We start from the raw sequence: 27,863 nt of genomic DNA on the forward strand, positions 1-27,863 counted from the left end.
TCTGCACTGAACAGTGTTACACAGAGAGGAGTCTGTCTGCACTGAACAGTGTTACACAGAGAGAGGAATCTGTCTGCACTGAACAGTGTTACACAGAGAGCGGAATCTGTCTGCACTGAACAGTGTTACACAGAGAGGGGTCTGTCTGCACTGAACAGTGTTACACAGAGAGAGGAATCTGTCTGCACTGAACAGTGTTACACAGAGAGGAATCTGTCTGCACTGAACAGTGTTACACAGAGAGCGGAATCTGTCTGCACTGAACAGTGTTACACAGCGAGAGGAATCTATCTGCACTGAACAGATAGACAACTTTCTATCACTGTGCAATACTTCAGTTCAGACAGCTGCAGCATTATACAGTATCACAGAGAAGAAACTGTCTGCACTGCACTGTGTTAGACAGTGAGAGGTTTTCTGCACAGAACACCATTACAGGGAGAGGGCAAGTCACCTGCACTAAACAGTGTTACAGAGATGAGGGAAGTTGTCTGCATGAAGTGTTGTACTGCGATAGCAAGCTGTCTGCAGTGAACAGTGTTACACAGACAGCTTCCTCTCTCTCTGTAACACTGTTCAGTGCAGAGAACTTTCTCTCTCTGTCTGTGACATGACTGCAGATAGATTCCTCTCTGTAATTGTTGGTCTGGCTGTCTTTCCATAGGTATTGATTCTTTCTTTAACTTTGTCTACATTGCAAGCTTGCTTGAGGAGCCTTTTGCTTCTGAATAATGTTCCCAGTGCTCAGTATTCATTTTGTGCCTCTTCACATACTCGGTAATGTTACGAAATCTGGTAACTGGATCACTTACCAGCAAAGATAGAGAGGTCCATTGAAGTCTGATGGTACTATTTTCAAAAGTCTTTATTTATGAAGGGGCACAAAAATACGATTAATACAAACATTCGGATAATATACGTCGTCACTACTCAATCTGAAAGCGCGTGTCTAATAATAACCATCAATAAGAAACAGCTCGATCATTTATGTAGGGGATAATATATTGTCCGATGGAAATATAAAAGTCACTCTGTTCCGGCAGGTCTCAGCCTTTTGTGGGGGGGACTGCTGGGTTTTCACTTGTTGGAGAGAGAGTGATTGGTGAGGAAAGAAACTTGCCCAGGTCTTTATGAAGCGAATCAGTTGAGTCAGGGGAGCGGGCTTCCCCGTTGTTAGCTGAAAGCTGGTTTCCGTGGTTCAAGTCACCGATTCCAGCAAAAGAATCGAACGCATGTGACTTCCTTCAAATGGCTTCCCGCTACCACGGGATCGTTAGTGTTTCTTCTGGTGCGTCTGAAGGGGGTGTTCCCCCAGACCCTCTTTTATACTTCCTCACGGGGTCTCAGATGTCAATCAGGTTGGGATGATGCAATCTCTCTCTCAACCAGCCCATTTTGCCCAAGGGCTTGCACGTAGCCTAGTCCCCAATCCACAAACGTGGTCTCCAGGAGACAATGGCCAGGTCTCTCTCATTTCCTGGGTCCTCTGAGCCAACCCAATAATGCACTTGTAATTCTCACAAAGGAAGGGGCTCCCCCACCCCTTCGGCCCCTCAGAGCTGTGGTGCATTCATAACCGTAAGCACTTATGAGAGAATGGGTTGTTTGTCTCATCATATAAAGCTGCATCCAAGGTTGGAGATGTGTGGGTTGTATCTGTGTTCATTAGAATGAACGTGCTGATTCTTAGCACTGTGACCCATTGCTGTGATGCATGTAGTTGCTCAGTGCTTGGTGAGTTAGGAATGAAGGTGAGATACTACTTTCAAACGAGGTTCTAGTATTTACTTATCCTTTGGATGTTATGGACACCTATTTTCACGGTAATTAACTTCAGGGAGTGGCCCAGATATCCTCCGAGTTCGGTGACCCAGTGCACAATTCTACTTCAAAACATGAATTGGCAACTGTTTTAAAGTGGAAAAATTATGGTAACAAATAACGTCATCAGGTCATGCAGTTGTAAATGAAGGTGGTCACTTTTGATAAGTGTGGGCACTGGGTCAGATGTGGGTCTTTGTTTCAACAGCCTGATGTGAGTGTGTGGCACCTAGGGGCTTATGTGCACCTCGTTCTAGGGGTGGGTGTGTCTGTGAATGTGGATGTGGGGATAGGGGTGTGCCAGAAAGTCTGGGTGTGTCAGAAGGTGTGGGTGTGTCTAGGGATGTGTCTATATGTGGAAATGGGTGTGGTGGTGTGTCTGGGTGGGGATATGATTGGATGTGGGTGTGTGAGTGTGTCTGGGGATGTGTGTGTAGGTGGGTGAGGATGTATGTGTGTCTGGGGATGTGTGTGGGTGGGTGAGGATGTATGTGTGTCTGGGGATGTGTGTGGGTGGGTGAGGATGTATGTGTGTCTGGGGATGTGTGTGGGTGGGTGAGGATGTATGTGTGTCTGGGGATGTGTGTGTAGGTGGGTGAGGATGTATGTGTGTCTGGGGATGTGTGTGTAGGTGGGTGAGGATGTATGTGTGTCTGGGGATGTGTGTGGGTGGGTGAGGATGTATGTGTGTCTGGGGATGTGTGTGGGTGGGTGAGGATGTATGTGTGTCTGGGGATGTGTGTGGGTGGGTGAGGATGTATGTGTGTCTGGGGATGTGTGTGGGTGGGTGAGGATGTATGTGTGTCTGGGGATGTGTGTGGGTGGGTGAGGATGTATGTGTGTCTGGGGATGTGTGTGGGTGGGTGAGGATGTATGTGTGTCTGGGGGTGTGTGTGGGTGGGTGAGGATGTATGTGTGTCTGGGGGTGTGTGTGGGTGGGTGAGGATGTATGTGTGTCTGGGGATGTGTGTGGGTGGGTGAGGATGTATGTGTGTCTGGGGGTGTGTGTGGGTGGGTGAGGATGTATGTGTGTCTGGGGGTGTGTGTGGGTGGGTGAGGATGTATGTGTGTCTGGGGGTGTGTGTGGGTGGGTGAGGATGTATGTGTGTCTGGGGGTGTGTGTAGGTGGGTGAGGATGTATGTGTGTCTGGGGATGTGTGTGGTTGGGTGAGGATGTATGTGTGTCTGGGGGTGTGTGTGGGTGGGTGAGGATGTATGTGTGTCTGGGGATGTGTGTAGGTGGGTGAGGATGTATGTGTGTCTGGGGATGTGTGTGGGTGGGTGAGGATGTATGTGTGTCTGGGGATGTGTGTGGGTGGGTGAGGATGTATGTGTGTCTGGGGATGTGTGTGGGTGGGTGAGGATGTATGTGTGTCTGGGGGTGTGTGTAGGTGGGTGAGGATGTATGTGTGTCTGGGGATGTGTGTGGGTGGGTGAGGATGTATGTGTGTCTGGGGGTGTGTGTGGGTGGGTGAGGATGTATGTGTGTCTGGGGGTGTGTGTGGGTGGGTGAGGATGTATGTGTGTCTGGGGATGTGTGTGGGTGGGTGAGGATGTATGTGTGTCTGGGGATGTGTGTGGGTGGGTGAGGATGTATGTGTGTCTGGGGATGTGTGTGGGTGGGTGAGGATGTATGTGTGTCTGGGGATGTGTGTGGGTGGGTGAGGATGTATGTGTGTCTGGGGATGTGGCACCCCAGGGGATGGAGTGTGTGGGTGTGCTGTTTATCTGGGGTGGGTGTGTGCCCTGGGGATGCTATGGCTCAGGGACCGAATTGGTGAACTGACTGTTTTCCTCTGTTTGCAGCTTCATGCGAAACAGCTGGATTGCGGGGCTGCCCACCTACAGCACCCTCTGGCCATCAGGGACCCACTGAAAGCTGTCCCCAAACTGGAGAAGAAGGGTTTGACTGCAGTGGCTGTGTCAAATCTGAATAACTACACAGTGGTGTTCCTAGGCACAGCCAATGGCCGTCTACTGAAGGTTGGTAATTGTCACTTGTGCCCTGTCTTCTTGGCCTCTCTACTGTCCTCTGTAGACACCAGTGACTTCCGCCATTTACTGAGATCGCATCTGTTGTGTCCTGGTTACCCTCTTTCCTAATTTGATGGTAGACAATCACTGTGTCACCAGTACTGACTACCGCACCCCCCCCCCCCCCCCCCGCACACTTCCTCAATGCCCACAGATGCTGAGCATGTGATTGAGGTTACAATGGTTGCTAAGCCCAGAGACAGCCCTGGAGCCAGATTATTTGGCACTATGTGTCAGTATGTGGATAGCTGTGTCTGTAATGGCAGGACTAGCCCTCCAGGTCCAGTCCTGGTTTCAGTGTGCTGATTGCAAGCGCTAAAGCTTACACCGTAGTGGAACAACTACAGCGTGCTACTTTGTTGGAAGATCTGCCTGATGGTTTAGATGTGAAAACGAGGCTTGCCTACAGTTTGGGGCAGTTTATCCTCTTATTGTCTTATGAAGATAGGTTGAATAAGCTAGGGCTTTTCTCTTTGGTGCAAAGAAGGATGAGAAGTGATTTGATAGATGATATACAAGATAATAAGAGGCATAGATGGAGTGGTTAGCCAGAGACATTTTCCAAAGAAGAAATGGGGGAATATCAGAGGTAAGTTCTTTTAATACAGGGTGTGGTGGGTGTATGGAATGTCCTGCCAGGTGTGGTGGTAGAGATGGATACATTAGCGATATTTAAGAAACTCTTAAATATGCACAAGGATAAATGAAAAATGGAGCACGGTAGGAGGGAGGAGTTCTCAGAATGGGTTTAAAGAGTTGGCACAACATTGTGGGCTGAAGGGCCAGCTCCGTGCTGTAGTGTTCTATTTCGCATGTTCTATGTAAAGCATCCCATGGACTTATTCGGAGAGGAATATGTGAGTTGAAAGCTGTGTCTTGGTCAGTAGTCATCCCTTAATTAAGCTTTCAAAGCAGATTCTCTGATTATTATCCCATAACACTTTGGAGCACATACGTGTCTGCAGAGTTCCCCATAGCACAACATTTTAGGAATTCCTCAGTCACAGTGACACACCTGGGGACCTTCAACTAATTGCAAGTTCCTGAAGTTTTCATCAGAACACTTGCACCATGAGGTGCATGTGCACTTGCATGTCTCACCTTTGCACTACTAGACTCACACTGAAACTGGTGGAAACTCAGTCGTGCAGTGAGAATTGGGCACATCCAGGAAGGATCAGCCTGGGTTTACACCAGTGCAGTAGGGCCAGGGACACATCAGCATCGCTGGGCGATATGGCCAACATCCAGAGCTCAAAATGGCTATGAAAGCAGACTAGTGCCCCAAAGCAACTTTTCATTCTGCATGGATATGGTAGACACCATGCTTTCTGTTTCCCATTGCACTGAGATGGCAGGGGCTGGGCAGAAACAGATAAGTGCTTCTGCCCACCTGATGTTTGGACTCCATCCTTCCAGATGAACTTGCAGAACTCGAAGATAGAGGTTCTTCCAGTGGCCCCAGGGGAAGCAGTCCATCACATCATGCACTTTGACCCTGAGGATGAGAACTATCTGTATGTGACGACTACTTACCAGGTGAGTGAATATTTAAAGTCTACCTTACCTCTGTCTCTGTGGTAAAGCCAATCAAAATGCTCTAATTATTGTAAGTTGTTGCTAAAAGAGGAAGGAGGGTTCACATGCATTGCATTTGTAACTGCAGTTACAATAGTTTTTCTGAGATCTTGGTCGGCGGAGCAGCGGCTCTGTATGGATTATGGAAGAGTCGTAAACGAGGGAAGAGAGCCAGTGCGCTTGTTAAACGGAGACTGCGGGGATTCTGCACCGCGCTCAGTGATACACCTCGCCAACGTTCGCTCTCTTCCTAATAAGTTGGACGAGCTGCTTCTTCTGACTTTGCGAATTCTGCGGCTCTTTGTTTCACTGAAACGTGGCTCGGTGATTCCGTTCCGGACGGAGGTCTGCACGTCCCCGGCTTCCAGCTGCTGCGAGTGGACCGCGTCACGGAGTTATCGGGGAAATCAAGGGGTGGTGGAATCTGTTTTTACATCCATGAAGGCTGGTGCACTGACGTTAAGGTTCTTCACAGACACTGCGACCCGAACCTGGAGTTTCTCATTCTGAACTGTAAGCCTTTCTATTCACTGCGAGAGTTTTCCTCATTTATCCTTGTCGGTGTTTATGTTCCACCTCAGGCCAACGCTGATCATATTATGCGTTTAGAACGGGAACACACAGATTCGCTGTTGATCGTCCTAGGAGATTTCAACAGAGCTAAACTGAATCACGAACTCCCGAAATACAGACAACATGTTAACTGCCCCACCAGGGATAGTAACACTCTGGACCACAGTTATACTATCCTAAATAATGCTTACCGTTCTATTCCCCGTGCAGCCTGAGGACTCTCTGACCACTGTCTGATCTACCTCATCCCAGCCTATAGGCAGAGACTTAAATCTGCTAAGCCTGTGGTGAGGACAGTGAAGAAGTGGACCAGTGAGGCAAAACAGCAACTTCAGGACTGTTTTGACACCACTGACTGGGGTGTCTTTGAAGCTGCAGCCACCAATATACATGAACTGACAGACACTGTGACATCCTACATCAGTTTTTGTGAGGATGCATGTGTACCCACAAAAACTTTCCAGACCTTCGCCAACAATAAGCCATGGTTTACCCCCAAACTCAGACATCTTCGCCAAGCTAAGGAGGACGCCCACAGGAGTGGGAGTAGGGCCCTGTACAGGCTGGCCAGAAATGCACTGACCAGAGAAATCAGAGTGGCCAAGCGGCTCTACTCCAAAAAGTTGAGGAATAATTTCTCAGCTAACGACTCATTGTCGGTGTGGAGAGGCCGGCAGGAGGTCGCTGGCTACAGGAGACGCACTGCCCCCCCTGCTGAGGTTAACAAAGCTTTGGCTGACGACCTTAATACCTTTTACTGTAGATTTGAGTGGGTCCATCTTACACCTGTCCCTCCCCCCTCTTCAGTCTCTCTTCCTGCCTTCCCTCGACCATCACTCACTGGCAGTCATCCCCCAATCACTGCAATCACCTCCCCACCATCTCTGCCCAGCCCCCCTAGATCACAGCGAAGGAGAAGTATGTTGACTGTTCCAGCGACTTAAGACCCGAAAATCTCCAGGCCCAGATGGGGTCTCCCCCTCCTGTCTACGAGCCTGTGCTGATCATCTGGCTCCCATCTTCACTCAGCTCTTTAATAGATCTCTGGAGCTGAGTGAGGTTCCGACTTGCTTCAAGCGCTCTACCATCATCCCGGTCCCCACGAAACCCACCATCACAGGACTGAACGACTACAGACCTGTCGCACTGACATCTGTGGTCATGGAATCCTTTGAACGCTTGGTGTTGAACCACCTGAAGACCCTCACCAGCAGCCTGCTGGATCCCCTGCAGTTTGCCTACCGGGCAAATAGGTCAGTAGACGATGCGGTCAACCTGGGACTGCACTATGTCCTGCAACATCTGGATCGTCCTGGGACCTATGCTCGGATGCTGTTTGTGGATTTCAGTTCGGCGATTAACACCATCGTTCCTCATACCCTTGCTCCAAATTGTCTCACCTCATTGTGCCACTTGACCTCTGCGATTGGATTTACAGCTTCCTGACCAACAGAAGTCAGCAGGTAAGGATGGGACAGGTCACCTCAGATACTCAAATCACCAACACCGGCGCCCCCCAGGGGTGTGTCCTCTCTCCACTGCTGTTCTCCCTCTACACCAATGACTGCACCTCCTCCAACCCCTATGTGAAGCTTTTGAAGTTTGCAGACGACACCACCGTCATCGGACTCATCCAGAACAGTGATGAGTCTGCATATCGACAGCAGGTGGACCAACTGGCGCTCTGGTGCAGTCGGAACAATCTGGAGCTGAACACGCTCAAGACAAAGGAGATGATAGTGGATTTCAGGAGACATCCCCCCGTTATGTCCCCCCTCACAGTCCTCGGCAGCCCTGTGTCCACCGTGCAGAACTTCAGGTTCCTGGGAACCATCATCTCTCAGGATCTGAAGTGGGAGCAGAACATCAGCTCCATCCTGAAGAAGGCCCAGCAGCGGATGTACTTCCTGCGGCTCTTGAGGAAATATGGTCTGCCTCAGGAATTGCTGCTGCAGTTCTACACTGCAGTCATTGAGTCTGTCCTGTGCACCTCCATCACTGTGTGGTTTGGAGCCGCCACCAAGCAGGATAGAACCAGACTACAGCGCACAGTGAGGACTGCCGAGTGCATCATTGGAGCCTCCCTGCCCTCTATTGTGGACCTGTACTTTTCCAGGTTGAAGAAGAGGACGGGGAACATCATAAAAGACTCCTTCCATCCTGCGCACGGACTGTTTGAATTGCTTCCGTCTGGTAGGCGCTTCAGATCCCTCCAGACTAAGACTAATAGGCACTGGAAAAGTTTTTTCCCTACTGCGGTCACTTTGCTGAACAGTTAACTGCCAGTTAACTGTCGGCTAACTATTACTTGGATTGCACTATCTGTATGTATAATCTATATTTTCATTTATATTTATCATTATTATTGTTATGAGCAGAGAGACGACATCTGCCGGAAGTAAATTCCTTGTACGTGCACAGGTACTTGGCAATTAAAGTTTGATTCTGATTCTGATTCTGATTCAGGTGTTGTTTTCTGGCCATACCAGAATCACTGGCTAATACAAAGGTCAGTATTTGCTAGCTGGCAATAGCTGGCTGGGTCAGTGTAACTGATCATTTTAACAATGCATTTGGAAATTAAGGTGATGAACAACCAACAGCTATTTGCCAGCCTGGGAGCAATCAATGAGTGGTTGGTCTTTCCCAGTTTCTGGTCCTGGGATCGAGTTGTTCTCACCTAACAGGCGTAATTTATCAGTGCACTTTAACTACCATGTAAATATTGAATGGCCAGTCACAAAAAAACTCAACAGTTAAGCTTCAAAGTTAATTGAACCCACCAATCATACTGCAACCAGCAGCGATAGGTAATTTGCATTGGTATTTACCAGGCAGGAGAAATTGGAAGATAGTGAAAACCAATTGCGTGTTCCTAATATGCTAAGACATTTTGAGATTAAGGAGGAGATGGTGCTAGGTCTTCTGGAAAACATCCATGTAGGGAAGTCCTTAAGACTTGATGGTATATATTCCAGAATATTGAAAGGAGCAAGTGAGGAGATTGCTGGGGCTTTGACAAAGATCTTTCATAAATCAATGCATTGAATGCAGAAGTTGAAATGTTATGTCAAAGTGGAATGTTGTGTGCAATTCTAGTCACCTACCTGAAAGGAAGAAATCAGTAAGATTAAAAGAATATGAGAAAATTTACAAAGATGTTGCCAGGACTTGAGAACGTCAGTTATAGGGAAAGGTTGAATAGGTTAGGACTTTATTTTTTGGAGCTTAGAAGGATGGGGGGAGATTTGATGGAGGTATATAAAAATGATGAGGGATATAGATAAGGTAAATGCAAGCAGGCATTTTTCTGCTAGGGATGGGTGAGAACTAGAGGTCATAGGTTAAGGGTAAAAGGTAAAATATTTAAGAGGAGCCTGAGGGGAAGCTTCCCCACTCAAGAGGGTGATGAGAGTGTGGAACGAACTGCCAGTGGAAGTAATGGATGTGGGTTTGATTTCGACATACAAGAGAAATTTGGATATGTATGCAGATGGGAAAGATATGGACGGGCTATGGCCCAGGTGCTGGTTGATGGGACTAGGCAAAAGAGCAGTTAAACATGAACTAAATGGGCTGAAGGGCCTGTTTCTGTGCTGCAGTGCTTGTAACTTTCTGACTCCTCACTAACACCAGTCAAGGTCCCAGAGTAGCAAATATTGTGCCTTTGTTCAAGAAAGGATATAGGAATAATCCAAGTAATTATAGGTCAGGGTAGGGAAGCTGTTGGCGATAATTCTGATGGATAGAATTTCTACTCATTTGGGAAGGCATGGCCTGCAAAGGGGTAGTCAATATGGCTTTGTGTGGGATGTGTAATGTGTTAAAATCACGATGAACTTTTTTGAGGAGGTGACAGAGGGCTTGATGAGGGCAAGGCAATGGACTTTAGTAAAGCATTTGGTAAGGTCCCTTATGGTAGGTTGATTCAGAAGATAAAAATGTATGGGATCCTGGGTGAATTGCAAGAGTGAATTTGGAACTGGCTTGCCTATAGAAGTCAGAGAGTAGGGGTGGAAGGCTGTTATTCTGGCCGGAGTTTCATGACCAGTTGTGTTCCACAAGAATCATGCTAGAACATTTGCTGTTTCTGGTATATATCAATGATTTGGATGAAAATGTTGATGTGTAGATTAGCAAGTTCATGGGTGACGTGAAGATTGGTGGGTTTGTGCAGAGTAAAAAAACTATCAAAGAATAAATCGGGATATAGATCAGTTACATATATGGGCAGAGAGTGGCAGATGGAGTTTAATCCAGGCAAATGAGGCGTTACACTTCGGGAAGTCAAATTAAAGTAAGTTTACATTTAATGGTGGACCCCTTAATAGCTCTGAGGTACAGAGTGATCTTGAGGTCCAGATCCATAGTTCATACTGAAAATAGCTACGCAGGTGAATAAGGTGGCAAAGGAAGTTTATGGCATATTTGCCATCATTGGTCATTGATAGAGGTGTCAAGTATAAGATAAGAAAGTCATGCTGCAGGCCATATAAAACTTCAGTCAGACCACATTTGGGGTATTGAGTGCACTTCTGGTCACCCCGTTAAAGGAAGTATTAGGATACCTTGGAGATGATACAGAAGAGATTTAGACCATAACTGTAAGACATAGGAGCAGAATTAGACTATTTGGTCCATCAAGTCTGCTCTCTAGACTTGGTTTACAAGATGCTGTCTGGATTAGGAGATATGAGCGAAATGTTCAATGAATTTGGGTTGTCGCTCCACAGCATCAGAAGCTAAAGGGAGACCAGACAAAGATTTTTAAAATTATGAGAGGTAAAGATAGGGTAGAGAGTCAGAATCTTTCACCAGGGTAGAAATGTCAAACCCCAGAGGACATGCTTTTAAGGTTCTGGGGTGGGGGAGTTTAAAGGTGATGCAAGGGGCAAGTTTTATTTTATAGAGAGACAGGTAGGTGCTGAAATTAAGTTACCAGGGGTTGTAGTGGTATTGGGCAGACTGGTGGAGATTAAGAGACCTTCAGATAGACATGAGAACAGGAAGGGAATGGAGGGATATGGATGATACACAGAAAGAGGACATTTAGCATAAATTGTCCATGAGATTGCTGCAATGTTGTGGATCAAATGGTCTGTCCAGTGCTGTACTGTTCTATGTTCTAAATGCTGCATAGATGGCTCTCTGCAATTCACTCTCATCTCTCTGCAATTTACTCTCTGCTGTTTTGTTTATGAAGCATCCAGACCCTTTGCTCAATCTGCAAACAATGCTATTCATTGTTAGTATCTGATTGAAAAACATAGACTTTTATCACTCTTCATTCTTTCCCACTTGTATTGAGCGTCATCTCCTCCCTTTCTATCTCCCAGTGCCTCATCAGTTTTCTCAATTACTCATGCTGGAAATTGTTTTTGCTCAGCATGGCTCATGTTGACACAGGAACACACTGTTCGGCACCAAGTGGACCTTCATAGACTCCAGCTGTCACCTTGCGCAAGAACAATTGTTGAAGGCTTTACTTCTTTTGTGAGCTCTCCTGTTCAGTGAATCATTGGTAAACTTGTTCCCTGGGGAATATCCCATTAGTTATTGCCCTGTTCACCGGGTGATTGGTGATTACGTTCCCTTGGGATATCCCAGTGGTCCTTTAACCACTGAATCCTCAGCTTTTCTTTTTTGCTTTTAATAGGTCAGTCGGGTGAGAGTAGCCTCCTGTGACCAGTTCCAGTCCTGCCAGGAGTGTTTGGGAGCACATGATGCCCATTGTGGATGGTGCACCTTGGAGAGCCGGTATGGTAAATTTAGGGAAATAACCATTCTATTCTTTAAACATATTCTAAACCTCAATGGGATTGTAACTAGATCTACAAGAAATCAAATCTACAGAAACTGTATGTCTGAAATAAAAAAAGGAAATGCCGGAGGCACTCAGTAAATCAGTCAGTATCTGTGAGGAGAAAGAAACAGAGACACCATTTAAAGGCAGTGACCTTTGATCAGAACTAAGCAATCAGTTGCAAGGAAAAGAGCAGGGATAGGGGGAGCAAAGGAATGTCTGTGAGAGGAAAATGTAGCAAAATGATGACAGAAGTGAAGGTTTGTTGATCACAGCTGATGTCTTGAAGTATAAACAGAGAGATGAATGAAGACAGGAGAAGAAAAGTCTTTGCTGGAACAATGAGGTAGAGATCAGCAAACTAACTGAAAATGCTGAAAATGCCCAGTTTGCAGTCTTACTGTCTGTTTACATACAAGGGTCTTAGAGATTTTGCCACCCACTTCTGCCCCAACTACAGAGAAGTACTGACAGAAATCTTTAGATATTTCTGTACTGTTTGTTAAGGATGTGAGGTCAGACAGAAACTGAATAAGGAAGAATGAGGAAGGAAGGAAATACTGCTTTACGTATTTGTAAAAATACTTGAAAGGAATTGTTGCAAATTATGTGATGCTGAGTATGTGTATCCGTGGGGCACATGAAAACAATCAAATGTGCTTCACATCATTATTTCCATTTATAGCCAGCTCCTTAGCTTAACCTAGTGTTGTAATTAAGCTTCAGCCTTCATTAAAGGAATGTCAATCATCACTAAAGCATACAAGCCAAACTGTCACCAGAGAAAAGCAAGTTGTCAATCTCACAAAATGCTATGAATATTGTGTGAATGCCTTATCGAAGAGTTATGTGTCTAGTTTATTAATGAACTGTATATGCTTGTTTAATGTGCTGTGCAGGACCTTGGGGAAAGTTTTGATTAGTGTAGAGTGTACGAATGTCCAGTCTACCTCCTGCAAACTGCGTTATGTACCGTGTGAAAGACCTGTTGATGTGTTGGTGCTCGAGAGATTGCAGAGGCAAATCACCAGGATGTTTCCTGAATTGGTTCAGTTTAGTTTTGAGGAGAGATTGAATAGGCTGTGCTTGTTTCCCCTGGAGTGGAGGAGACCAAAGAGTTACCTAATAGAAATAAAAGGCATAGATAGTTTGAATTCTTTTCCTATGACAGAGAGGTAAAAAAAAATACTAGAGCATAGGTTTAAGGTGAGAAAGAATTTTCAAGGGAATCTTAGAGGATAGGTTTTTACACAGAATGGCTGATATCTGGATATGCTGCCAGAAGAAGTGGTAGTGTGAATATTCTCCAAAACATCTCTACTTGTTTCCCGTATCTCTTGATCAGCCAGGGTTTTCTCCTCACAGAGGAGAAATATTCATCAAATATCCCAGCCAAAATCTGTGTGTACAATGTCCTGTGTATGTTACTCAAAATGGCTTCTTTGGTTTGTTAAGAGTAGAAATGCTTCTTTGTCTGATAAGCGTTTCTCTTGCAGTTGTTTAGCTTTAGACTTGCTGATATGGGGATTGTATTCGTTTGTTAACCAATGGGGAATGTTATTTTGTCTTGTGAGGCTGGGAGCTTGGGGGATTTTCGCGGGTTTTCAGGGGAGTCGGGAAGAAGATGCCGAGGAAGGTGGATTTGCGCTGCACTCCTCGGTCGACCAGTGGGGGTGGTCCCAGGTGCGAGGACGTGGAGGTCGGAGGAAAGTGACAAGGGGTCAAATGGTTCGATGGTTGAGCTCCAACGATGTACACTAAGCTGACTGAACTTTGATAAGTTGGCGCCTTTTGCTTTTTCTTTTCTTTCATATATATTGTATTGCCTAGTACTCTTTTAGTTTTAGTAAAATCTTTAAAGTGTATTTCATAACTGGTGTGAATTTGATACTGTGTGCGTGTGCGAGGCATAAACTTGATTCCCACAGCACCTGTGCGTACGGGAGGTGGGGGTGGTGTGTGGCTGGATCTCATTTTCCCCTAAACATATACCAGCCTGTTGGGTGAGTGTTACATGTGGCTTCGAGGTAAGTAGAATTGCTGATCTCTAAGGGGACTTGCTCTCTCCCTAGCCACCCTTTACTCTTAATATTGCCATCAAACCTCTTTGGATTTTCCTTAACCTCGTCTGCTAGATCCAACACAAATCTCACTTTGTCCTCCTGATTTCTCTCTTGCATATTCTTAGGTATATCAAGGAATTCTGTTATCCCTGGCCTACTACATTCTTTCATTTTCTTGACCAGAGCTTCAATATCTCTCATCAGCTACGGTTCCCTAAATTTGTCAGGTTTATCCTTCACCCTAATAGGAACATGCTTCCCCTGGACCCTTGCTATCTCACTCTTGAAAGCCTCCCACTAGCTATTCATTCCTTTCTTTTCAAGCAGGCTCACCCAATCAACCACTGCTAGATCCTGTCTTATTGCCACCCAAAATCAGCCCTGCCTTTGTTTGGACCTGTGGACCAGGCATACCTTTCTCCATCACTATCTTGAAACTAATAGAGTTATGCTTATTAGATCATAGCTGTCAGGGTTGTGTCCTAAGTCCCCTCCTTTACTGTCTGTATACCCATGACTGTGTTGTCACCCACAACTCCAGTCTGCTAATTAAATTTGCTGACAGTACTACATTGATTGGCCTGCTCTCAAATAATACTGAGGCAGCCTAGAGAGAAGAAGTCATCACCCTGACACAGTGGTGTCAAGAAAACAACCTCTCCCTCAATGTCGCTGAAACAAGGAGCCGGTTGTTGACTACAGGAGAAATGGTACCAATGGATCTGGGATTGAGAGGGTGAATTGCTTTAAGTTCCTCGGCATACACATTACTGAGGATCTAATGTTTAATTATGTACTGGCTGTGTGGTGAAAAAGGCACAACAATGGCTCTTTCATCTCAGACAGATGAAGAAGTTTGGTATGGGCCTCCAAACCCTAAGAACTTTCTACGGGGCTATGAGCTATTTCTCTGCACACCCACTCCTCGAGTTCCTGCCATCTATTGGAAGATCTATAATGTAATGCCACAAGAATGATTCTCCCCTTCTTGTTTCTAAGTTCTACCCATATGATCTCACTGGGCGATACCCCAAGAATTTCTTAAAATCACTGAGTCTTGCCTCTTTTAAACTCTCCCACTATTGCCATAGGTCCTGGAGCTGGCTTGATAGATGGGTTAAAAGATGAGCATTGCATCTCCTGTGCTTGCTTGGGGAAGTTGTGGCTGAAAGAAGGTCATAGTTGGGAGGTTAACATCAAAGGATATGTTTTGTATCAAAAAGGCAGGAAGGAAGGCATAGGCAATATTGTGGTTCTGTAGGTAAGAGATGGAATTACATCTTTAGAAAGGTGACATAGGGTCAGAGAATGTTGAAACTTTGTGGGTCGAGTTAAGAAACTGCAAGGGTTAAAAAAAACATTATGGGAATCATATGGGCCTCCAAGTAGCAGCCAAGATGTGGGGTTGAGATTGCAAAGGGAGCTGGGAAAGGCACGTAATAAGGGCAATGACACAATTGTTATGGAGAACTTCAAAATGCAAGGGGATTGGGAAAATCAGGTTACTGTTGGATTGCAAGAGAGGGAATTTGTTGAATGCCTATGAGATGGCTTTTTAAAAGCAGCTTGTGTTTCAGCCAACTATGGGAAAGGCTATGTTAGATTGGGTGTTGTGTAATAACCCAGATCTCATTAGGGAGCTTAACGTAAAGGAACTCTTACGAGGCAGTGATCATAATGTGATTGAATTCATACTGCAGTTTGAGAGGGAGAAACATAACTCGCATGTATCAGTATCACATTGGGATAAAGGGAATTACAGAGGCATGAGAGAGGAGCTTGCCCAGGTGGATTGGAGGAGGATACTGGCGGGGAGGACAGCAGAGCAGAGATGGCTGAAGTTTCTGGGAATAGTTCACAAGGCACAGGAAGAAGTAGTTCTCAAATGGCAGTGGTAGGCAACCATAGCTGACAGGGGAAGTTAAGGCCTGCATAAAAGCCAAAGAAAAGGCATATAAGGTAGCAAATGTGGGTGAGAAGTTGGATGATTGGAAAGCTTTTAAAATCCAACAAAAGGTAACTTAGAAAAAACTATAAGAGGGAAAAGGTGAAATGTGAGGGCAGACTGGCCAATAATATAAAGCAGGATACTAAATTTTGTTTCATTTCTGTAAAGTAAAAGGGAGGTGAGAGTTGATATTGGATCACTGGAAAATGATGCTGGTGAGGTAGTAATTGGGGGACAAAGAAACAGCAGCTGAACTTAAGTGCTTTGCTTCAGTCTTCACCATGGAAGATACTGCTGTGTGCCAGAGGTCCGTGAGTGTCAGGGAGTTGGGTTGAGTACCATTGGTATTACAAAGGAAAAAGTGCAAGGTACACTGAAAGGTCTTTAGGTAGATTAGTCACCTGAACCAGATGGACCCAGAGTATTGAGAGAGGCAGCTGAAGAGATGACTGATGCATTGGTCATGATCTTTCAAGAAGCACTGGATTCTGGCATAATGTCGGAAGACTGGGAAATTGCAAATGTCACTGCACTCTTTAAGAAGGGAGGAAAGCAAAAGAAGGGAAATTATAGTCCAGTTAGTCTAACCTCAGAAGTTTGGAAAGTCTTGGAGTTTATTAATATGAATGAGATTTTGGTGTACTTAGAAACTAACTACTTCCCCTGTCAGCTATGGTTGTCAACAAAATAGAGAGAGTACAGAGGAGATTTACTAGAATGTTACCTGGGTTTCAGCACCTAAGTTACAGAGAAAGGTTGAAAAAATTAGGTTGAGGGGGGACTTGATAGAGGTATTTGAAATTATGAGGGGGATAGATAGAGTTGACATGGATAGGCTTTTTCCATTGAGAGTAGGGGAGATTCAAGCAAGAGGACATGAGTTGAGAGTTAAGGGGCAAAAGTTTGGGGTAACACGAGGGGGAACTTCTTTATTCAAGGGAGTGGTAGCTGTGTGGAACGAGCTTCCAGTAGAAGTGGTAGAGGCAGGTTCGATTTTGTCATAAAAAAAAAATTGGATAGGTACGTGGACAGGAAAGGAATGGAGGGTTATGGGCTGAGTGCAGGTAGGTGGGACTAGGTGAGAGTAAGCATTCGGCACGGACTAGAAGGACCGAGATGGCCTGTTTCCATGCTGTAATTGTTATATCAATGTTTTAATTAATTAATTAATTAATTAATTCTGTTTAATTGTTATAAAAGCAGGTACAGGGTTCTGAGTTGGCTGATCAGCCATGATCATACTGAATGGCGGTGCAGGCTTGAAGGGCCGAATAGCCTACTCCTGCACCTATTTTCTATGTTTCTATATGGTTATATGATAAAATAAGTCAAAGTCAGCATGGTTTCTGTAAAGGAAAATTTTGCCTGACAAATCTGTTAGAGTTATTTGAGGAAGTAACCAGTGAGGTGGACAAAGGAGAGGCAATGGATGTCATTTATTTGGATTTTTAGAAAGCATTTGATAAGGTGCCACACATGAGGTTACTGAACAGCAAGGTCCTATGAAAATATACTAGCATGGATAGAGGAATGGCTGACAGGCAGGAGACAGCGAGTGGGAATAAAGGGGGCTGTTTCTGGTTGACTGGCAGTGACTCCCTTTCCTCAGGAGTTGGTATTAGGATTGTTACTTTTCACATTGTTGTCAATGATTTAGATAATGGAATTAATAGCTTTGTGGCAAAGCTTACAGATGATACGAAGATAGGTGGAGGGTGGGTAGTGCTAAGGAAACAATGAGATTTCAGCAGGACTTGGACATATTGGAAGAATGGGCAAAGAAGTGGCAGATGGAATACAGTGTTGAGAAACGTATGATGATGCATTTTGGTAAAAGGACCAATAGTGCAAAGTATTGCCTAAATGGGGAGAAGGTTCGAACATCAGAGGTGCAAAAGGACTTGGGAGTCCTCATACAAGACTCTCAGAAGGTTAATTTACAGGTTGAGTCTGTGGTAAAGAAGGCAAATGCAAACTTTGTCATTTATTTCAAAGGGAATAGAATATAAAAGCAAGGAAATGTAAAGCCTCTGCATTAAGACAATTGTCAAGCCGCACTCCAGTGTATTGTCAACAGTTTTGGGCCCCATATCTCAGACAGGATGTGTTGTCACTGGAGAGAGTCCAGAGGAGGTTCACGAGTTTGATTCTGAGAATGAAGGGGTTAACAGATGAGCATTTGGCAGCTTTGAGCCTGTACTCACTAGAATTTAGAAGAATGCGGGAGAAGTACTGAATGTGGTCAGTGGTAAAGAGGTAATGCTGATACTGCAGTACTGCGTTTGAAACCTACCAAATGTTGAAAGAACTGGATAAGGTGGACGTGGAGAGGATGTTTCCTGTGGTGGGGTATCCAAAACCAGAGGTCACGGCCTCAAAATTGAAGGTCGACCTTTTAGAACAAAGGTGAGGAATTTTTTTTAGACAAAGAGGAGTGAATCTGTGGAATGCTCTGCCACAGACTGCTGTGGAGGCTAAGTCCGTGGGTATATTTAGAGTGGAAGTTGATCATTCATTTTGAAATTGATTGAATTGATTGGTCAGGGCCTCGAAGGATATAGCAAGAAGGCAGATGTACGGGGTTGAGTGGGATTTGAGATCAGCCATGATGAAATGGCGGAGCAGACCCAATGGGCTGACTGGCCTAATACTGCAGCTATGTCTTATAGTCTAAAGGGGATGGTTGGTGAAGATGGAAAAGCAGACCAGGGAGTTAAAATAGCCATGATCTGAAATGGAAGGGGTGGGTAATATGTGATCTGTGCTAGAATCTTGTTGGAGCTGAAAGGAAATTTTGAAAGATGATCCACTGAATGTAGAGTCTGGTGGGTTGGAAGATGAGGAGCAGGGGCCCTCTGTTCTTGCTCTGTCCAGGGAGAAAAAGGATAGAAGAGGAAGTTCAGGAAACAGATGAGCTATTTTAAAGAGCTTAGTTCAGTCTGGTGGAGTGGGGAAAATACTCAGTTCATAAAGAAGGAACTCATTTCAAAAGTTGTGTATGCCTTAAACTGTGTTGTGTATAGTTTTTGAGTTGTTTGTGTTGTATATTGTATTTTAGTGGTTTGTGTTTGTCTCAATTTGGTATGTATATAGCATTTGAGCTGCCTGTTTATGACTTAATCTCACTGGTGTTTATATGCAGTCTGCTGCATATAGTGTTTCAGTATCTTGTGTACAACTCAATGTGCTATGTATAGTCTTCACATGTCTTAGTCTGTACTGTGTCTAGTCTTCGAGCTGCTTGTGTATGATCCACATGACGTCTTTTTCCTTCCTAGTTGCTCTCTACAACAGGGCTGTGCCAATTCCAATAAGCCTTCTTTCTGGATTAGCCTCAACTCTGGAATATCTGAGTGCCCAAACATGACAATCACCCCATCGAAAATCGACGTCAGCAGTGTTATCCAAAAGGTACTGTACCATCCACAGAGCTAGTTGTTCTGACTCCTAATGTCAGTGGCTGAATATCCTCTCATTATGTTTAAAGGATAGATTTATGTGAGACCTTGGTGGGCACCAACAAATGTAAAGAAGTAGTGAATGTGATCAGTGGTAAAGAGGTACTGATACTACAATACTGCATTTGTATCTGAACTCGCACTATTGTGTTCGCCCTGCACCTCAAGGCAAGCACTCCTGCTCCAGCAACATTGTGTCTTCTAATCCAAGCATGGTGTTAGAATACGTATTGCACTCCCCTTCTGTTTTAGCTGATCATGACTATCTTAACTGCCTGGTCTGCTCTTCCATCTCCACCAACCACCCCCTGTCTGGTGCTCATTCCCAAGCAGGCGCAGGATACAAGTTGATGGAACTAGGCAGAATAATGGTTCAACATGGACTAACTGGGCCAAAGGGTCTCTTTCTGTGCTGTAGTGTTCTATGTATCTTTGACTCTCTGTCTGTGTATCCTTCTCAGGCAGAGCATCCTGCAAGAAATATAGATCTTTCATTTGTGGTTTACATAAATTTTTGATTTCCTTTGTTCCACAATTGGTGAATGTGTCTTCAACTTTTTGCCAGAAATTTGAAATTTTCTTCTTTCCTTTTCCCTTTTGTAATAAAGTCCATGAAATGTTCAGCTTTAATCAAAGTTCAAGTTTGAAGTACTTATGTGTCACCACTGAGATTCATTTTCTTGTGGGCATACTCAATCAATCCATAATAACCATAAGAGAATTAATGGGAGTAATGAACCAAACCCTCATATCTCAGCCTTTGCTCCAAATGAAGTTTTGTGTGTTAAGTTCTCATTAGGTTCCTGATGTAAAAAACATGAAATTAATGCTAGTTGTTTCTGAGTGGTCCATTTTGTTGAAAGCTGTCTTTATTTTGTTACAGGACATTGAAATCACCATCAATGGACATGTGCCACAGCTGATGGGCAGGGATGTTTACTGTGTTTATATTAATGTGGAGAAGACACCAGTCACCATATTAAAAATTAAAAATGAGTCACATTCATCACAGATAGTGTACTGTCCATTCCTGCAGAAGAACAAATACCCAGCATTCCTGTTGGACCAAGGTATGCAGACAGACCAGCTGACTCTGTGGGAGCCTGCCCCTTCTTGTTGATGAATGGACAATACAGAGCTGATGGTGACCAACAGAAATGCAGGAGAGATATACTCCTTATTTTACACAGACACCAGTCCGAAGCTGAATTGTATTTTAAAAATTTATTCTGCTGCTCCTTCAGTGTTTCTTGGCTTGCCTGCAGCCTTGTTCAGGCTCTCACTGCCATTTCATTCAGCACCACAGCCAGTTATCGTGATTCACTGCCCTTCAATCGCTCAGTTTATGCACTGTTCTTTTTCATTTTATATCTGCCCACCACCCTACCAGTGCCTGCCCCAGCAATCCTGAGCCCAGCCCAAAGGTCAGAGAGTAGTTAGCCCCTTCATCAAAAACTTCTGCAGCGAAGTTTGTTTGAGAAGCTTTGCCTTTAATAATTCTATGTCTGATTTCTTGAATACATCCATGCTTGTCCAAATGACTGCAAGTTCTGTGCCTGATAATTGTTGAAGAACTTTCACCACTGCCAATATTAAGCTGTCATCAGTCCTGTCATTATTCCATATATAAATACATTTGTTTGCAGTCAATGGGCACCACTGCTGAAGTTACAGGTGTCTGGAGGATCACAATCAGGACCTACATAGTTTCTCAGCAACTGAAGGTAGAACTCATCAGGGCCAGGTAATTAGTGCCTGGTTATTGACATTAAAATTGTACATCAGCCTTGTTTACTTTGAATTCAGATAGAGACCTTAATAACATAGCTATTAATACTGAGATCACTCTGTGTCCAGGTTAAAACTGTCTTTTAAAGATTGATATGGAACACTGCCTTAACTAAATCTACTTGTTTAATACTTAGATCATGCCATTGTAACAGTTGCAGTCAAGGTGGGGAATCGATCAATTGTGACTGGGAATTTGACCTTCTATGAATGTGACAGAACGGGAAAGGTTCATGCAAACACAGCGTAAGTAACCCTGAATCTCAGGAAAAAGTAGAATCTTTTGAAGCGTGAACAGTCTCCATCATTTAGCCTGGGGAAAGGGGGAATTCCCAAACATTGACTGCAGGGTGAACACTGAAGCAGGCCCTTTGGCCCACCATGTTTACTCCAACCATGACACCAAATTAAACTCACTTCTATCTGCCAGCACAAGATCTATTTCCCTCCCTTCCCTGCATGTTTATGTGTCTGTATAGATGTCTTTCAAAGATTGCTATTGTAACTACATCAGCCACTACCCTTGGGAGCAAGTTCTGTTCTCTGCGTAAATATAAAAAACACATGCCTAGTTAATCTCCTTAAACTTACCCCACTCATCTTAAACACGTGCCCTCTAGCATTTCACATTTCCACTTGGGGAAAAAGATTCTATCACCCAATCTATGTCCCTCATAATTTTCTGTAATTCTATCAGGTCTCTGTTCAGCCTCTGGTGTCCAGAGAAAGCAGTCCAATTTTGTCCAATACATTGGATACTCTCCAGTTCCAAACACATCCGAATGAACCTCTTGTGCACTCTCTCCAGAGTATCCACGTCTGTTCTATAATGCGGAAATCAGATTTGCAAACAATACTCCAAATATGGCCTTGCAAGTCTTACAGAGCTTCAATATGACTTGCAAAATTCTATACTTACTGACCTGACCAAAGAGAGCAAGCTGAATCAGCATCAGTTTAACTATCATTGACATATGTTATTAAATTTGTTGTTTTGTTCAGCAATATAGTGCAAGACATAAAACATTACTATGTTATAATTAAAAAAAAAATATGTCCCTGATAGTGAGGGTTCTTAATGATGGATGCCACCATCCTGAGGCACCATCTTTTGAAGATGTCCTCAATAATGGAGAGGCTTGTGCCCATGTTGGAGCTGGCAGAGTCTACAATCCTCTGCAGCCCTCTATACATTGGATCCTCTGTATCAGGTGGTGATGCAACCACTCAGGATGCTCTTTAGAGTACATTTGTAGAAATTTGCCAAATGTCCAAACTCATTTTTCCCACCATCACTTTTTGTACATATTGCCACTTTCAGGACGCTATGAACTTGTACCTCAGATCCCTCTGTACATCAATCCCTCTCAGTCCTTGTAAATCTCCACTGCACTCTTTCTAGCTTAATGGCTTCTTTCGTATTAGTGAACGGTCTTAGCCTGAAATGTTGATCTATTCATATATGCTGCTTGACCTGCTGAGTTCCTCCAGCATTTTGTGTATATTACTCTGGATTTCCTGCATCTGCTGGAGTGAGTGAGAATCCTCCAATCATTGATTCCAAAGAGAGTGAGAATAGCCCGATCACCGATTCCCGGAGAATATCGATGATCCACAGAGAAAATGAGAATCCTTCAATGACTAAACCCAGAGCAAAATTGAATCATTTCCAATTTTTGAGCCAGGATTAAAGTTATCTTCATTCACTGAACACAGGTCAAAGTTGGACGAGATGTGTAAGGATTGTGAATGTGTGTGTGTGTGTGTGTGTGTGTGTGTGTGAGTGTGTGTGTGTGTGTGTGTGTAGCACACACGCGCTATGATGAAAACTTTAATTGCAGTCAGATAGTGTAAAGGGCTAATGTGATTTTTCTACACAATCAATTCTTCTGATTAATTCAATTTGAATACATGACTGGGAATCTGTCTGTTTTATATTCCCCGTGAGGACGTGACCTGTTATTTCTCTGCTTTATGAGTGTGTTCCTGGTTTTTCAGATGTGGAAGTTGCCTGCAGAGCAATTGGTCGTGTCACTGGTGTGTCCCTGAGCACAGATGTGTCTCACCAACAGCCATGTGTAGCAGTATCACAGGTGGAGTACCTAAGGTAAGGGAGCATTCCATGATACAATTCAGTGAAGGGCAAATCTGCTCCCCCAAACTTAGCTGGTTCCATTTCAGATGCAGAAATTATTTTCAGTGTGCCCATCAGTCCAGTTATGGTATGCTTTATAGTCTGTTCCGGTTAAACCAGCTGTGATTTCTGCCTATCCCCTTTCAGTTCAGCTGTAATTTATTACCTGTGTCTGTCAGTCTGGCTTTGTGCAGCCTGTGGCTGTCAGTCCAACTGTGGCCGACAGCCTGTGCCTGTTGGACTAACTAAGGTAAGAACCAGATGATTTGTGGTCTTTTGACTAGTGAGGTGGGAGAGTAAGGATAATGCAGTCCATTGAACAGAGTACTTGCTTGTACAGCAGTGTGGGAAAACGGTGGAATGAGGAATAGAACCCTGTCCTTTGTGTCCGAGAAACATGTAGTGATTGAAGATGGATGAATGGATGAGAAGCAGAACTGGGGTGTATAACACATTGGTGAGGTTGCAAATACCAGTGGAATAAATTCACGAGCAAATTCTGGGATGAATGAGCTGCTCTTTGAGTACACCAGGTCAGTGCTCACATGAGTGTGGAAGAATGAGAGTCAAACTCAATGAAATGCATAAGTTTCTCAGTGGGACTCCGAGTATATTTGTTGGGGTACTGTCCCATTGGCGGGAGCATTGAGGTTTGGGAGGGCACTCTCTGGCTAAGAGTCAGCCTGTGTTTGAGGAAAAATCCAATTTCCCTGTGTTGTTAAACTTGGGAATACTGAGTTGAAGTATTGAACATATTTAAGACCAAGATCAATGGACTTTTACACTCCAAAGAAATCGAATGATATGGGAAAATGATGAGATAATAAATAAATTAGATCAATGGTACTCTTTTTGAACAGGAAACAGATTTAGGAAATGAGCAGACTTATACTTCCCATGTTACAATAGCTGGTTTCTTTCTAATTCCTGCCATCGGATAATGAACAGGAGTGGGAGGTTTGAATATCTGGGGTCAAGGGTGAGAACATCTGCTGAATATGGGGATTACCAGCACAGCCTGGGACTGAGATGTGGAGGTTCTCAGTATGGATAGTTCACTGTGTGCTTGTTTTAATCCTCTGCCTCTTTCAGTTGCAGAATTTCACATGGTGCCCCCAGATATTGCCTGTTCAGGTCCAGCCAGTTCCCACTGGGAGTATCCAAAACTTTCCTGTCTCTATAAGTAACAGTGCATTGCTCCAGGTAAGTAACTGCAAGATTTTCATCTTTCACACGATCAGCATAAAATGTTCAGGATAAAGGCCAGGTTCTGGGCATTGAACCTGATGGGGCATCTGATGATGATCAGCCGAATTATGGGTAATTTGTTGGGTAATCCTACAAGAGATGCCACTGAATTCAAGCTGCTTGTTATAGCTTCAACTAGCTACTCCCCATCCCACCTAAACCTCTGCACCGCAACAGTACAGATCATGGAATTTAGTGTTCGAAGCTGACACAAGTGCAGATAATAATAATAATAAACACAACAGCCTGTTTAGCTTTTAATTAGCCTAGTTTCCTGCAAAATGAAAGGTGCACCCAGGCTGCTCTCTGCACTAATGTGCTGTGGGGGTGATAAAGGCTGGCCATTCTTTTCCATGTGCTCCTTCAGTGACACTTTCCTGATCAACTGATGAAGCAGTGTATTGCATCCTGATCCAATCTTCCTAGCTTTGCTCATTCCCTTCCTCTCCTTTAGTGCTTTCCTGCTAACGTCAACATTACATCCCAACTCCTGTACCCGATACTTCTATTTATGAAGGGCAATGTGCCGAAAGTTTTCTTTATGATACTATCTACCTGTGATGCCACTTTCAAGGAATTATGGATCTGTATTACCAGATCCCTCTGTTCTACCTCATTGCCCTGCCGCTCACTATGTCAGACCTACCCTGGTTTGACCCACCCCTCTCAAAGTGCAGCACCTCACACCTGTCTGTATTACATTCCACCTGAATGCTGGTGGAACACAGCAGGCCAGGCAGCATCTTCTCCTTATAAATAATCCAAACTCAGGTTGGAGGAACACCACCTTATATACCGGCTGGGTAGCCTCCAAACTGTTGGAATGTTCTTTGACTTCTCTAACTTCCGTTAATGCCCCTCCTCCCCTTCTTACCCCATCCCTGACATATTTAGTTGTTTGCCTGTTCTCCATCTCCCTCTGGTGCTTCCCCCACCCCCCTTTCTTCCTCCCGAGACCTCCTGTACCATGATCCTTTCCCTTCTCCAGCTTGATATCACTTTCACCAATCACCTTTCCAGCTCTTAGCTTCATCCCACCCCCTCCGGTCTTCTCCTATCATTTCGCATTTCCCCCTCCCCCCACTACTTTCAAATCTCTTACTATCTTTCCTTTCAGTTAGTCCTGACGAAGGGTCTCGGCCTGAAATGTTGACAGTGCTTCGCCTTATAAATAGATGCTGCCTGGCCTGCTGTGTTCCACCAGCATTTTGTGTGTGTTGTTGTTTGAATTTCCAGCGTCTGCAGATTTCCTCGTGTTTGCTCTTTACATTCCACCTGCCACTTTTCAGCCCACTTTTTCCAGCTGGTCCAAATCCTACTGCAAGTTTTGATAGTCTTCCTCGCTGACCACTCTGCTCCAGTCTTGGTCTCATCTGCAAATTTACCACATTATCGAAATCATTGATATAGATGACAAACAACAGTCATCTACCAGCACTGATCTTTGCAGCACGCCACTAGTCACAGGCTTCCAGTCAGAGAAGCAGTCGTCTACTACCATTTCCGACAAAGTCAATGTCTAATCCAATTTACTACCTCGTCCTGAATGTCAAAGGCCTATCTGAATTCCATGTCGACAATATCCACATGCCATTCCTTCATTAAACTCATGTCAAGCTTCTGTCATGCAGCCCTATGGATGTTAGTCCAGAAACATAATTAATTTGCAATGTGTATTCCGTACAAAATGCTCACAGAGTTCATCACAGCAATGCCACCAAAACCTCCCAAATCTGCAGTTCTTGCACCATTTGGGGAAGAGTAGTAAGTGAAGGGTCACACCAGTACCAGTAGACTCCCCTCCACATCACAAAGCCAGGGCACCAGGTACTGGTGAGGACCCGCAAGCAGGGAGGCTGGAGTTCAGGGTACAGAGGAAAGGATTTTGATGGAGCTAGGGCTCCAGTCAATGGTGGTGGCTTTGAGGATCTAGACCAAGGCTGGTGGATCAATGAGTCCAGGCCAGGGGTTAGAACATTGAACATAGAAATTTACAGCATTGCACAAGTCCTTCAGCCCATGATGTTGTGTTAACCTTAGGACCTACTCTGGGATCAATCTAACCTTTCCCTCCCACGTAGCCCTCTGTTTTTCTTTCAAGAGTTTCTTAAATGTCCTAATGTATCTGCCTCTACAACCACCCCTGGCAAGGCGTTTCATGGATCCATCACTCTCTGTACTTAAAAAAAACCAACAACTTACCTCTGACATCCCCCACTATACTCGAATCACATCAAAGTTATACTCCCTCATATTGACGATTTCTGCCCTGGGAAAAAGGTCTCTGGCTAACCACTCGAACTCTGCCTCTTATTATTTGGTACACCTCTATCAAGTCAACTCTTATCCTCTTTCGCTGTAGAGAAATGTTCTAGCTCACTCAAAGTATCCTCATAAGACATGACAGCACAGAAACATGGCCCATCTCGTCCATGCCAAGCTATTAATATGCCTAGATCCATCGACCTGCACCTAACCCATAGCCCTCCATGCCTCTTAGCAAAATTCCTCTTAAATGTTGAAATTCAATCCACATCACCACTTGCACTGGCAGTTCGTTCCACACTCACACCACCATCTGAGTGAAGAAGATCCCCCTCATCGTTCCCTTAAACGTTTCTCCTTCACCCTTAACCTAAGACCTCTAGTTGTAGTCTCACCCAACCTCAATGGAAAGAGCCTGCTTGCATTTACCCTGTCTGTATTCCTCATAATTTTGTATACCTCTATCAAATCTCCCCTCAATCTTCTATGTTCTAGGATCAACTTTCCCTATAAACTCAGGTCCTCAAATCCCAGCAACATCCTTGTAAATTTTCTCTGAACTCTTTCAATCTTATTTACATTTTTCCTGTATGCAGGTGACCAAAACTGCACACAATATTCCAGATAAAGCCTCACTGACGTCTTATACAATTTCAGCGTAACGCCCCAACTCCAGTACTCAATACTTTGCTAAAAACTTACTATTTCACCCTATCTAAGTCTGAAACCACTTTTGAGGAACTACAGATGTGCATTCCCAGAACTGTCTGTTCTACTGCACTCCTCAGTGCCCTACCACTCATCATGCAATTGATACCCTGGTTGGTCCTCTCCAGGTGCAACTCTTTAAACTTGTTTGCATTAAATTCCATCTGCCATTGTCAGCCCATTTTTCCAGCTGGTCCAGAACTCGCTGCAAGTTTTGATAGTCCACTGCACCCCCAGTCTTTGCTGATTCAGTTTACCACATTTTCATCCAGATTGTTGATATAGATGACAAACAACATGGCACTGATCCATGCGGCACTCCTCTAGTCACAGCCCTTTAGTCAGAGAGGCAGTAATCTACTACCACTCTCTGTCTTCTCCTGTGAAGCTAATATCTAATTCAGTTTACTACCTCATCTTAAATACAAAGTGACTGAAACTT

The 27,863-nt window shown here is 44.4% G+C and overlaps 1 protein-coding gene across 1 annotated transcript in view; it reads left to right on the forward strand.

Moving 5' to 3' along the window:
• plxnd1 (plexin D1) overlaps positions 1-27,863 on the forward strand; it is a 198,854-nt gene that overhangs the window by 38,963 nt on the left and 132,028 nt on the right. The window contains exons 2-9 of the mRNA XM_059944489.1: positions 3,628-3,804; positions 5,275-5,394; positions 11,663-11,763; positions 19,099-19,231; positions 20,162-20,348; positions 21,204-21,312; positions 23,065-23,173; positions 24,293-24,403. Of these exons, the coding sequence (XP_059800472.1) occupies positions 3,628-3,804; positions 5,275-5,394; positions 11,663-11,763; positions 19,099-19,231; positions 20,162-20,348; positions 21,204-21,312; positions 23,065-23,173; positions 24,293-24,403 (1,047 nt within the window). The remainder of the gene's footprint in view (positions 1-3,627; positions 3,805-5,274; positions 5,395-11,662; positions 11,764-19,098; positions 19,232-20,161; positions 20,349-21,203; positions 21,313-23,064; positions 23,174-24,292; positions 24,404-27,863) is intronic.

The sequence above is a fragment of the Hypanus sabinus genome, chromosome 19, assembly GCF_030144855.1.
Source record: "Hypanus sabinus isolate sHypSab1 chromosome 19, sHypSab1.hap1, whole genome shotgun sequence".
NCBI lineage: Eukaryota > Metazoa > Chordata > Chondrichthyes > Myliobatiformes > Dasyatidae > Hypanus > Hypanus sabinus.